The sequence below is a fragment of the Physeter macrocephalus genome, chromosome 4 (assembly GCF_002837175.3).
Source record: "Physeter macrocephalus isolate SW-GA chromosome 4, ASM283717v5, whole genome shotgun sequence".
NCBI lineage: Eukaryota > Metazoa > Chordata > Mammalia > Artiodactyla > Physeteridae > Physeter > Physeter macrocephalus.
The window spans coordinates 39,076,215-39,088,562 of NC_041217.1; the positions used below are offsets into that span (position 1 = coordinate 39,076,215).

Consider the following 12,348-nt stretch of genomic DNA (forward strand, 5'->3'; position numbering starts at 1 on the left):
GTCTTCTTCCTTCACCCACCTGTGGCTCTACTCTTCTCCATCCAAGCACACTCCTGGGAGTTCTCGGCCAGTTTCATGGCTTTAACCACCTTCTAGACATCTCCCAAATTTATATCTCCAGCCCCAACCAATCCTATGAGAGCACCAAACCCGTAAATTCAACTGTCAACCTCATTATCACCCCTGGAAAGTCTACCAGCGTCTCAAAATTAATATGCTGCAAAAAACACATTGATTCTCCACCTCCCCCAACTTGTTTCTGCTCTCCTGATCCTGTATTCAGTAAAACACACCACTGTCCCCTCCAACAGCTCAAACGAAAAGTTTAGGAGTTGTTTCTTCTTTGCATTTTCAAATATTTGGAATAGGTAATTGGGATAGGCAGAATAACGGCCCTTAAAGATGTCCATATTCAAATTCCTGAAATCTGCGAATGTTAACTTACATGGCTAAAGGGACTGCACAGTGGGGTTAAATTAAGAACCTTATGATGGGGAGATTATCCTGGATTGTCTGGGAGGGTTGAATCTAATCACAGGAGTGCTTAAAAGGATCTCTGGCTGGCTTAGCATCACTAATCATTGGGGAAATGCAAATCAAAACCACAATGAGATGTCACCTCACACCTGTCAGGACCGCTATCACCAAAAAGACAACAAATAACAAGTGTTGGTGAGGATGTGGAGGAAAGGGAAGACTTGTGCACTGTTGGTAGGAATGTAAATTGGGGCAGCCAATGTGGAAAACAGTATGGAGATTCCTCAAAAAATTAAAAATAGAACTACCATACAGTCCATCGATTCCACTCCTGGGTATTTATCCAAAGAAAGCAAAAACACTAATTAAGAAAGATATATGCACCCCTATGTTCATTGCAGCTTTATTTACAATAGCAAGATATGGAAGCAAACTTAGTGTCCATCAGTAGATGAATGTATAAAAAAGATGTGGTATGTGTACATACAATGAAATATATTCAGCCATAAAAAAGAATGAAATCTTTGCAACTTTTCAACAAGAATGAAATCATTTGCAACAACATGGATGGACCTAGAGGGTGCTATGCTAAGTGAAATAAGTGAGACAGAGAAAGACAAACACTGTATGATTTCACTTATATGTGGAATCTAAAAAACAAAACAAATGAACAAACATAAATTAGAAACAGAGTCATAGATACAAAGAACAAACAGGTGGTTGCCAGAGGGGAATGGGTAAGGGGAGGGGAGAAATGGGTGAGGGAGATTAAGAGATACAAATTTCCAGTCGCAGGGTAAATGAGTCACAGGTATGAAATGTACAGTGTGGGGAATACAGTCAATAATAATGTAATATCTTTGTATGATGACAAATGGTAACTACACTTATTGTGGTGATCCTTTTGAAATGTATAGAAATATCAAATCACTATGTTGTGTAACAGGAACTAGCATAGTGCTGTAGGTCAATTATACTACAAAAACAAGCAAACAAACTGATAGAAAAAGAGATCAGATTTGTGGTTACCAGAGACAGTGGGTGGGGGGAGGGAGAATTGGATGAGGGCAGTCAAAAGGTACAAACTTCCAGTTCTAAGATAAATAAGTACTAGGTGTAATGTACAACACGAGAAATTGAAGAACACTGCTGTATGTTACATATGAAAGTTGTTAAGGAGTAAGTAAATCCTAAGAGTTCTCATTACAAGGAAAACACTTTTTTCTATTTCTTTAATTTTGTATCTATATGATATGATGGATGTTCACTAAACTTACTGTGGTAATCATTTCATGATGTATGTATGTCAAATCATTGTGCTGTACACTTTAAACTTATATGGTGCTGTATGTCGATTATATCTCAGTAAAACTGGAAAGAATAAAAAGGACCTCTGGCTGTGGTCAGAGGGATATGACTATGGAAGGACATTAGAGACATGCAACACTGCTGGCCATGAGCCGAGGAATATGGGCAGCCTCTAGAAGCTAGAAAAGGCAAGGAAACAGATTTTCCTCTCTAGCCTCCAGAAAGGAACACAACATTTCTGACACCTTGATTTTAACCCAGGTCAAACCTCTGACATACAAAACTATATGATAATAAATTTGGGCTGTTTTAAGCCACTGCATTTGTGGTAATTTGCTATAGCAGCAATAGAAAACTAAGAAAGTAACATGGTCACATGATTCAAAATGCAAAAAATACAAAATGATGTACAATGACAAGACTCCTTCTCACCCTGCCCCCACCCACCTAGTTCCCCTCCCAAAAAGTACCCAGTGCTACCAACTTCTTGGTATATTCTTCCAGAGATATTTCATGCATATATAAGCAAATGTATTTTTCCCCTTTTATTATATATCAATGGTAGTATACTGTACATACTGTTAAGACTTTTTTTTTTTTTTTTTTTTTTGCGGTACGCGGGCCTCTCACGGTTGCAGCCTCTCCCATTGCAGAGCACAGGCTCTGGACGTGCAGGCTCAGTGGCCATGGCTCATGGGCCTAGCCGCTCCGCGGCATGTGGGATCTTCCCGGACCGGGGCACGAACCCGTGTCCCCTGCATCGGCAGGCGGACTCTCAACCACTGCGCCACCAGGGAAGCCCATGTTAATACATTTTTTAACACAAAGATATATACTAGAGATTTTTCTTCGGAGTTTTTCATTGTTTTATTCTGGTTCCACAGCATTCCATTGAATAGATATACCATAATTATTCAGATAGTCCCTTTTTGATGCTTATTTCCAAGCTTTCCTATCACAAACAACGCTCAATGGAAAAAAAAAAAAAAACACCTTGAACTAGCAGCATTTTGCACAGGACTAAGTGTGTCTGTGGGACAAATTCCAGGAGTCATCCTAGATCCTTCCTTTCCTTCATCCCCATCCAATTCAGTGTCACATCCTATGAGTTCTATCTCCACTTCTTTCCTAAGTGCTCCATCTCCATTCGTTTCAAGCCACTATCATCTCTGGCTGGGGACAGCACAGTGGACACATCTATGTGAGAGTTTGGTATGGAAGGCCCTCCATTCCCTAAGCTTGCATCTTGCCCTTTTGGGGAAGAGCTCTCTTAGGACCTTGGGTTTCTTGTCTCTGAAATACGATCAATGAGACTAGGTGTCCTGATTTTGTGTGGATAAATGAATGGTGTTTGCCAAAACTTTAGTGATGGGGCTCCAATTAGAGGCTCTCAGATAAAAGAAACTTGTTAAACCTGAAAGGAAGATCAGACAAGTATCTCGGCGTCCTGGAATAGACAACATCTTTTTTTTTTCTTTTTGAATAACTACTTTGGGAGCAGTCCATAAGCATTAAGAACATACATAAAATGACACACCACTGTTGATAATGAAAAAACCAGCATTTGATCATTTCCAGCTTTATAAATTTAAAAAAAATGATTCAGTTACAACAAAAAAAGTTTACATACTTTAGCAAGTATCACCTTGCAGGACCATAATCACATTTAAGCCACTGACTTACTCTTAATGGAAAAAATTCACACTGCATCTAGTTACTGTAGTATTTCTAATCATAATTACAGCAGATTGAATGCAATGTGATATACATCAAAATTCATATGGATGTCATAGAATGACAACATTGTACAAGTAACATTAATGACCTCCAACAAACACATGTTAAATTAGACTGGTCAAGCTAAATGGAAAGTTGGAGCCAAACAGAAATGTAGTGGAATTCAGATTGTCTAGTAAGACTTGAAACTATACATTAGGATGATGTAAAAACTAAATAGTGGTAGAACCCTAACAAAATACTAGAGCAACTGTTACAGCCCTCTTAAAAGCTTTTAAAAATCTAGCAAATAAAGATAATACCATTTTCGAGAGAGTATAAAACTTTATATACTTCAGCATAACCTATTTGCTTTAAATCAGGCATTTATTTTTAAGACTGGGAGTATATTCCAGCTGCTGCTTTTCATAAAAGTTTTTAAATTAAGCAGATTTAATGCTGGAATGCTGAATCCTCCTTGGGCATAAAACCCCCAAAATGAACTGTAAATATATCTTGGTTCAGAAAGCAAGATATTTGAATCACTTGAAGTTTGCAGTACTAAATAAAATATCAGCATCTTTTAGCTAAGCTGTTTGAAGTGCCAAGCAATGATTTGAGGACTGTCCTAATTCCGTGTCCAATGCTGAAAGTAATCTATGTATAAAACTCCTACTTGTTACAGCAGGCCATGGAGAAAGCCGAAATACTTTTCAATTTCAGGCATAAATTAAGGAAATAACGCCTAATAAGCTCACTTGCTTACAGCACAAACACTGCCAAAACTCTTAATTCCTAGATGCATATGCTGTTCTCAGTTTTATTTTTTGTTTTAAAGTTCATTGGATAAGAGGAAGGGAACTGGGGAAAGGAGGAGGACTAAATGAAAACATTTTAAATGGAATGGAACGAGTTTGGCTCTTAAATATCTGAACAATAAGATTTTTAAAGGAGCTACATAGGTAGCCAAGCAGATTAAAACAAAGCTGCCTGCACGTAGTTCAAATACAGTTTACCTGGCGTAAATGAAGACCATGGAGTAGACATCATCTTAATTGCATCTCTAATATGTGTTTTCCTCTTGTGGGTTTCCAAAACATCTAATGGACCAGGAACAAGGTAAGAGTTTTCAGGAGTGGAGACAAATTCACTTTGAATAAGACCCTGAGATTAAAATTCTGCCTTTATTCTGGTTAGCTACAGCCTAAACCCTACCCTGAGGGTGCTTGGGGAAATTCCAGGATGGGAACTGGTTCAGAGAGTCCAGTCCTGGTAGAGGAAATAAAAGTAGTCAAGAAAGGAGTACTGCTGAGGTGAGGCCCCTGTCACTAGAAATCTGAAAATGAAAACCCAGGGAGATAACAAAGGAAGGCATCAGATTTATGTCACGTTTGCCTAAGCATAATCTCTCTTCCCTTATAATAAAAATTTTAGCAGGTATTTATTGATCATTTACTGTGTGTCATGCATTTTCACAAATGCTTTTATTTAATCTTCCTAACATCCCCATTTTCCCATTTTACAGATAAGGAAACTAAGGGTCAGGGAGAATTTTCATTTTCTAGACTTTAAATGGTTGAGCCCCTGATCACACAGTAAAAACTAAGGACATGTGGAAACCTTGATAACATTTTTGAACAGTTACAAAACACATAAGGGTGGATGATCTTCACAATGAATTTCAGTCTGTTAATACATAGAGTAATATACACACATGCTCCGGACAGCAGTATTGTGTAAGATCACAGACTCTATAGTGAGACTTCCTGGGTTCAAGCCTGGTTCCATCATTACCAGCTGTGTGGCCTTGGAGCAGTGTGTGGCACTCAGTTAATGTTGGGCACCTGTCCCGGTTCATATGGTTTAGACCGGGTACCAGCCCTGGGCTAGTTGACACATAGAAAGCACTTACCCCAAGGATGGTCTCCTGGAATCCTCACATCATCCAACAACGAAATCATTCTTCCTCTTCTACAGTAGAGGGATCTGAAACTCCAAAACTACCCCACTGTCACACAATCATCTAAGTAGCAGCATTGAAGTCCAAACCCTACTTTGTCTGCTTTTGAAGTCTGGGCTGAGTAACAAACACAGAAGCTGGCGGTGCTGGCGTGTGTCCTGTTCTCTGGCAAATCTGAGACATGATCTGCTCTTCCTGCTTACAGGTACAGGGACCCGTGCACACGCACGCACAGGCACACGCACATGCAATACTCCAGTGGGAAACTCCCCCCTCGCCTGTGCCTTTTGCTGACTACACACCCAGCAATTTTTGGTCTGAAAGGCACTTTCCCAGAATGGAGTTGACAGCGGTTTTGGAAATGACTCAAACTAATTGAATTCTTGACATGGCGAGATGCTGGGGACATTGGATCCTTCTTATTTCCAGCTGCATGAAAACAAAAAGCTTTGCCAAACCAAAGAAGATCAAGCCATGGGAGAGAATACACGTTCAGCGCCAGATGCTCTTTATAGCAGTAAACAAATGGTTCAAACACCATAACCTTTTGGTTTTCGTAATTCAGTGTCCAGGTGGGGGAGGGTAACAAGCAGAGGGGTGCATGGGAGAATTTTTGCACCTGCCAACAATACAATAATGATCCTGCTGAGAGGTCCCTTGAAGACGAAACAGAAAATACTTGCAAAAAGTAAGCAATGACAAGATTTCTCGTCACACAGCTCCTTACCCCCATACGCCATCCTGCACACACCCCTCTCTCTTACAATTAAAAGGCCTCAAAATTTCCACCATGTAGGAAATTAGTCTCTCTCCCTCTCTTCCCCTGTCCTCCTCCTTCCCATCCTCTCTCTGTTTTTCTCTTCCAGGAAGAAACTCTTTTTTTTTTTTTTTTTTTTGAGGTACGCGGGCCCCTCACTGCTGTGGCCTCTCCCGTTGCGGAGCACAGGCTCCGGACGCACAGGCTCAGCGGCCATGGCTCACGGGCCCAGCCGCTCCGCGGCATGTGGGATCTTCCCGGACCAGGGCACGAACCCGTGTCCCCTGCATCGGCAGGCGGATTCTCAACCACTGCGCCACCAGGGAAGCCCCAGGAAGAAACTCTTGAATGTCAAACACTAGACATTATCTAGTACAGACCATCAACTTGAAAGTCAGGAAAACCTGGGTTTGAATCCTTGTTATGGCACATTATGCAAGTTACTTAAACCCTCTGTGATTCAGTTACCTCATCTGTATAATGGGCTTAAAAATAATACTTACCTGATAGGACTGGTGTGAGTACTGAATGAGCTAATGCTTGTAAGATCCTTAGGGCAGAGCCTGGCACATAGCCTATGCCCCCAAAATGTTCCTTGTAGTATCACCCAATCCGCCCTCTTCATTTTACAGACAAGGAAACTGGATTTAGAGAAAAGTGATCTATCCAAAGTCATATGGTGAGGGAATGGCAGAGCCGAGCCTGGGTCCAAGACACCTCATCCAGGCCCTCTTCCTGCTGTACTACACATCGCATAGTATATTTCCCGCCAGCCATCAACTTCGAGCAGAACAAGGTTGGGACATTTTCCAGTTGCTCATGTCCGTGCTGAGCTGCTGTCATCAGAGCCAGGGCCAAGAGCATCCTGGGTTGCTGGCCCCACTGTGGTCAGGGGCTGGCTGAACATGAGAGGAAGTGCTGCTTATGTCTCATAATGACACACAGTCTCCAGGACTATCAAACCCTGCTAAAGCCAATTTCCACAGAGCACTGAGCAACCGTCCTCTTATTATTAATTTACATTCTGGAAGCTGAAGCTCCAGAAAAGTTGACTAGATAAGGTCACCCTCAACAGCTTTCAAATGTTCTGGTAACAGACAAAACCTCTGCCTCCAAAGCAGCCTCCAATCCACGTCCCTGAGGCCTGAGCTGCTCGCACACTCTCTGTCTCTCTGTCTCTCTGTCTCTCTCTCTCTCTCCCCTAGGACCCTCTCCCAGTGCCGACAGAGTGCAGAGACTGGATCATTGTCTGTACTATGACCTGTTTTTGCCCACATGGTACCATTTCACCCCAAATGCTCTTCCCTCTCCCTTTTTGTAAAGAACACACACACGCGCGTACATACACACGCGCTCACACACCATCACCCACATGCCCAAGGGCTTTTGTTCCCTAGTGAAAGTATTCAAATCTCCACAGCAATATTTGGTTCCAGCGTGGGAGGATCAGAAAGCTGCAGCCGGGGCAGGTGCGGTTCCGGGTGTTTCCAGAGATAACAGACCCATTAGTTCTGACAAACGTTCCCACGTTCCTGCCTCTAATCTGTGCCAAACTTCCCAAGTCCAGCCAGAGCCTGAAGCTCCTCGCAGACCATCCAGGATGTCTCTGATCTAGTCAGTGGCCGGGTGGCCACGGCTGCACAGACCAACAAACTTTTTCTCACGTGTCAGCCAGCCACACCCTCCACTCACAACAAACAGAGGCAAGGGGATATGGAAACTAACTGGCCTGGAAGATGGGAGGGGAGGGAGGGATCATGGAGATGATGATGGTAATTCTGTAGCAGAAAGATCACTGGCCTGGCAGGCAGGAGGCCTGAGTCCTAATCCTGGCCACTGAGTGAAGTGCATGCTCTTGGGCCAGTCACTTAACCTCTCTGTGCCTCGGTGTTCTCACCTGTTGTAGAAGTGGGCTTGCCTGGAGGGTCTGAAGGAAGTCTCTCAGGGTAAGGTTTCTATAGTGACCATCTTCAGTCCCGATGGCACATATGGGCAATTAGGGGCAAACCACGGCAGGGCCCAGCGCTAACCAGAATTCTCACCACTTCCAGCCACATCTGGCTCACACTTTCTCCCCAATGAAAGGTCAAAAGGAAGGACTCCTGGAAAGTGGGTAAATGCCAAAGAGGATTTGTTCACTTGGGGGCAGGGGTCAAGGGTCTGGGCTGGTCCCCTAGTCCTTTTGATGTCCTTTTTTCACATTTTTGGAGGCCAAGGCAGGGCCCAAGTTATCTCCAAGCTCCAAGTCCATCTGCCTCTTGGGCTTCAGAGACGGAAAGCAGAGCTCGCAGCGGCAGTTAAGAGACTTGCCAGATCGCTGGCTGGTCATGGCAGAGCTGACCTAATCCAGGTCCCCTACCTCCTACTCCAGAGCTAGGAAGTGTTGGCATGTGTGACAGCAGTGGTGGCCTCTGTGACAGACAGTATCAGCTTATGCTGCAGGCTCCCCCATCACTGAGACTTAGAGGCGGTGAGAGAACAGTGCAGGTTCCCGTTCCCCTTCAACCTTAAGGGTTCAATTCACCCTTCTTCTCCCACTTGACATCTGTCTTCCCTTGCTGACTGTCCAAACTATAGACTTGAGACTGCAGCACCAGGGCAGAAGCAACATCCTAATGTACTCTGTTAGCCAGGACCTACAATTGCATAGAGTCAAATATCTAGAATATAATCCTTTCTAGGTATAGCTCCTAATGACTCTGTTTCTCTTATAAAACCTTGACTGATACAGATAATGAAGATATGACATGTCAATATTTGTGGATGCACCTAATGCAGTCCTTCAGGAAACAATTACAGGCTGAAATGTGAGTATTAGAAAAGCTGAAAATCAATGGTCTCAGCAACTATTTCAAGTAACAAACAAATAAAAAAACAAGAGAACCACAAAGAAGAGCAAATCAAACCCAAAGAAAGTAGAAGGAAGGAAATAATAACTAGAAGAGTGGAACATTCATACAATAGAAAAGTCACACAATAGAGAAAATCAACAAAGCCAGGAATGAACTCTTTACAAAGATTAATCAAACTGGTAAACCTCTAGCAAAACTCTTCAAGAAAAAGAAAGAAAATGCACTTAACAATATTAGAAATAAAAAGTAACACATTGCTAAAGATGCTACAGACATTAAAGTGATAATAAGAAGATATCAAGAATAATTTTACTTCGATAAATTTGACAGTTTTTTAAGATTGGCAAATGCCTTGAGAAATAGAGCATGTCAAAACTGACACAAGAAAAAAATTAGAAAATATAATACTCCAATATCTATTTAAACATTGAATGAATACTCCAATATCTATTTAACACTGAATGAATACTCCAATATCTAATTAACATTGAATGGATACTCTAGTATCTATTTAAACGTTGACTCTATCATTAAAAACCTTTCCACAAAGAAAACTCCAGGTCCAGGCAGCCTCACTGGTAAATTCCCTCAAACATTTAAGAAGAAATAGCACCAATCTTAGACAAACTCTTCCAGATAATTGATAAAGAAGAGACACTTCATAACTCATTTTATGAGGCCAGCATAAATTTAATAACAAACTTGAAAAGGACATTACAAGAAATGAAAATTACAGGCCAGTCTCTTTCTCATGAATGTAGACACAAAAGTTGTAAACAAAATATTAGCAAACAGAAACTATTTGTGTGTCAAAAATCACTGAACTGTACACTTAAAAGGGTGAATTATTGTGTATAAATCATATCTCGATAAATCTGACTTCTAATAAAGAAAAAATGGATCTTAACTCACACATTATCAACTTCCAATAGATTGTAGATATATATAAATGTGAAAAGCAAAACAATAAAACTCTTAGAAAAAAAATAGGAAGATGTCTTCATGACATTAAGTTAGGCAAAAATTTTTGTAACAAGTTTTTAAAAACTACTAATTATAAGGGGGAAAACTGATCAATTTGACTACACTGAAATTCATATCTTCTGTTCATCAAAAAGCACCATTAAGAGAGTAAAAACATCAGCCACAATCTGGGAGAAGACATTTGTAGTACATATATCCAACAAAGGACTTTATTCCAGAATAAATAAAGAACTCCTACTAATCAATAAGAAAATTGTAGATAACCCACTTCACAAAAGAGAATATCCAAATGTCTAATTTTATTAGTCATCTGGAAATACAAATTACAACCTCAGTGTAGCCCACTGCATATTCACTAGAAGGCTAAAGTGGAAAAGATAGGCAATAGCCGGTATTGGTGAGGATATGGAACAACTGGACTTTTCAAAACATTGGTATTGGAAATGTTAATTGATACAATCACTTTGGAAAACTGTCAGTATTTACTCAAGCAAAACACTTGCAAACCCTATCATCTAGCAGTTTTACTCCTAGGCATATATCCAACAGTAATATGTACACATGTTCAGCAAAAGACAAGTACAAGCAGCACTATTAGCAATAGTCAAATACAAGAGACACCCCAAATATCCATCAGTGGTAGAATGGATAAATAATGATGATATATTCATACCATGGAATACTAAAGACAATGAAAATTCTACAACAGCATGCAAGAACATCATGTTGAGTGACAAAAGCCAGATAAAAAAGAATTCACACCATATGATTCCATTCATATAAAATTCAAAAATAGGCAAAGACAGTATAAGCTGTTAGAAGCCAAGAGATGGGTTACCTTGCTGTTTTGGTTGTTTTTTTTGAGATTGTTTACTCTTGAGGAAAGTCTCAATGACTGGCAGGGTAGTTGAAGGGGTTTCTGGCGATGGGGTTGTAATGTCTTGTTTCTTGATTTAGGAGCTTGATTACATGGATGTGTACAGTCTGTGAAAACACTGTACACTTGTGATTTCTGTATTATACTTCAATAAAAAATGTTTACATGGAAAAAATTAAGTGGTTGGGAACATGGCAAAAATTGTTGTATCCATTTAACCAAGGAAAATTGAGTAGGGGAAGAATTAGCTTTAGGACAGAAGACTTCAAGAATCTGAGCCCGTTTGCCAAAGATCTGTGTGATTTTCCTTCGGGCTCCACCATTAGGTAGAAGGACTGACTGAGGTCAGTCAGCAATTTGAAGAGAGTGTCACAGAGACTGACCAGTCCTTTATGAATGCAGAGTCTGATGGCATTCTGGGCCTGAGATAACCCTGCTTGGCTGAAAAGGTGACCCCGGTGTTCGACACAATGGCCCAGAAGCTGGTGGATCTACCCGTGTTTTCCGTGTACACGAGCAGGTAAGGCCCGTCAGACCCACCAGGTTAAGGTTATGACTATAGGGAAACAACACGTCTAGACTTAGCAGTCACAACACCTGGGTTGGAGCTCTTGCTTGGTCTTGTATCAGCTGTGTGATTTGGGGCAAAACACTTACCCTCTCTGAATATTGAGAAAATGGGGTTTGCCTCAAAGTCGTTGAAAAAAAGACTTTGTAAACTGTACCACACTGGAGTAACTAAAGAATCTCTGGGACTGGACATTCATTTATGCAGTGAATAAATATTTATCAAGCCCCTATTATGTGCTCACCATGTTGCTAGGCACAGGGAACACAATGGAATAAGAAAGACAGTCCCTGCCCTCAAAAAGCTTAATTCTAGTGGGAGGAGGTGGGAAAAAAAATTCAAATGTTAGTTGACAATAAAATAATTACACATTAATGGGTGGAATAACAAAATGTAGTATCTACATACAACAGAAAATTATTCAGCCTGAAAGAGGAAGAAAATGCTAACAGTTGTGGAATTCATAGAGACAGAAAGTAGAATGGTGGCTGCCAGGGCCTGGGGAAGGAACAAGCAGGAAGTTATTGAGCGGGTATAGAGTTTCAATTTTATAGGATGAAAAGGTTCTGGGGATTGGTTGCACAACCATGTGAATATACTTAACACTACTGAACTGTACACTTAAAAATGGCTAAAAGGGTCGATTTTATGTGTTCTTTGCCAATTTATACAATTTTTTTTTTTTTTTTTTTGCAGTACGCTGGCCTCTCACTCTTGTGGCCTCTCCCGTTGCAGAGCACAGGCTCTGGACACGCAGGCTCAGCGGTCATGGCTCACGGGCCCAGCCGCTCCGCGGCACGTGGGATCCTCCCGGACCGGGGCATGAACCCGTGTCCCCTGCATCGGCAG

The 12,348-nt window shown here is 41.2% G+C and overlaps 1 protein-coding gene across 1 annotated transcript in view; it reads left to right on the forward strand.

Annotated features, from left to right (window-relative positions):
• Window positions 1-12,348, forward strand: part of CTSE (cathepsin E) — a 35,927-nt gene that overhangs the window by 17,860 nt on the left and 5,719 nt on the right. Inside the window, 1 exon segment of the mRNA XM_055083868.1 lies at window positions 11,258-11,451. Coding sequence (XP_054939843.1) covers window positions 11,258-11,451 — 194 coding nt within the window.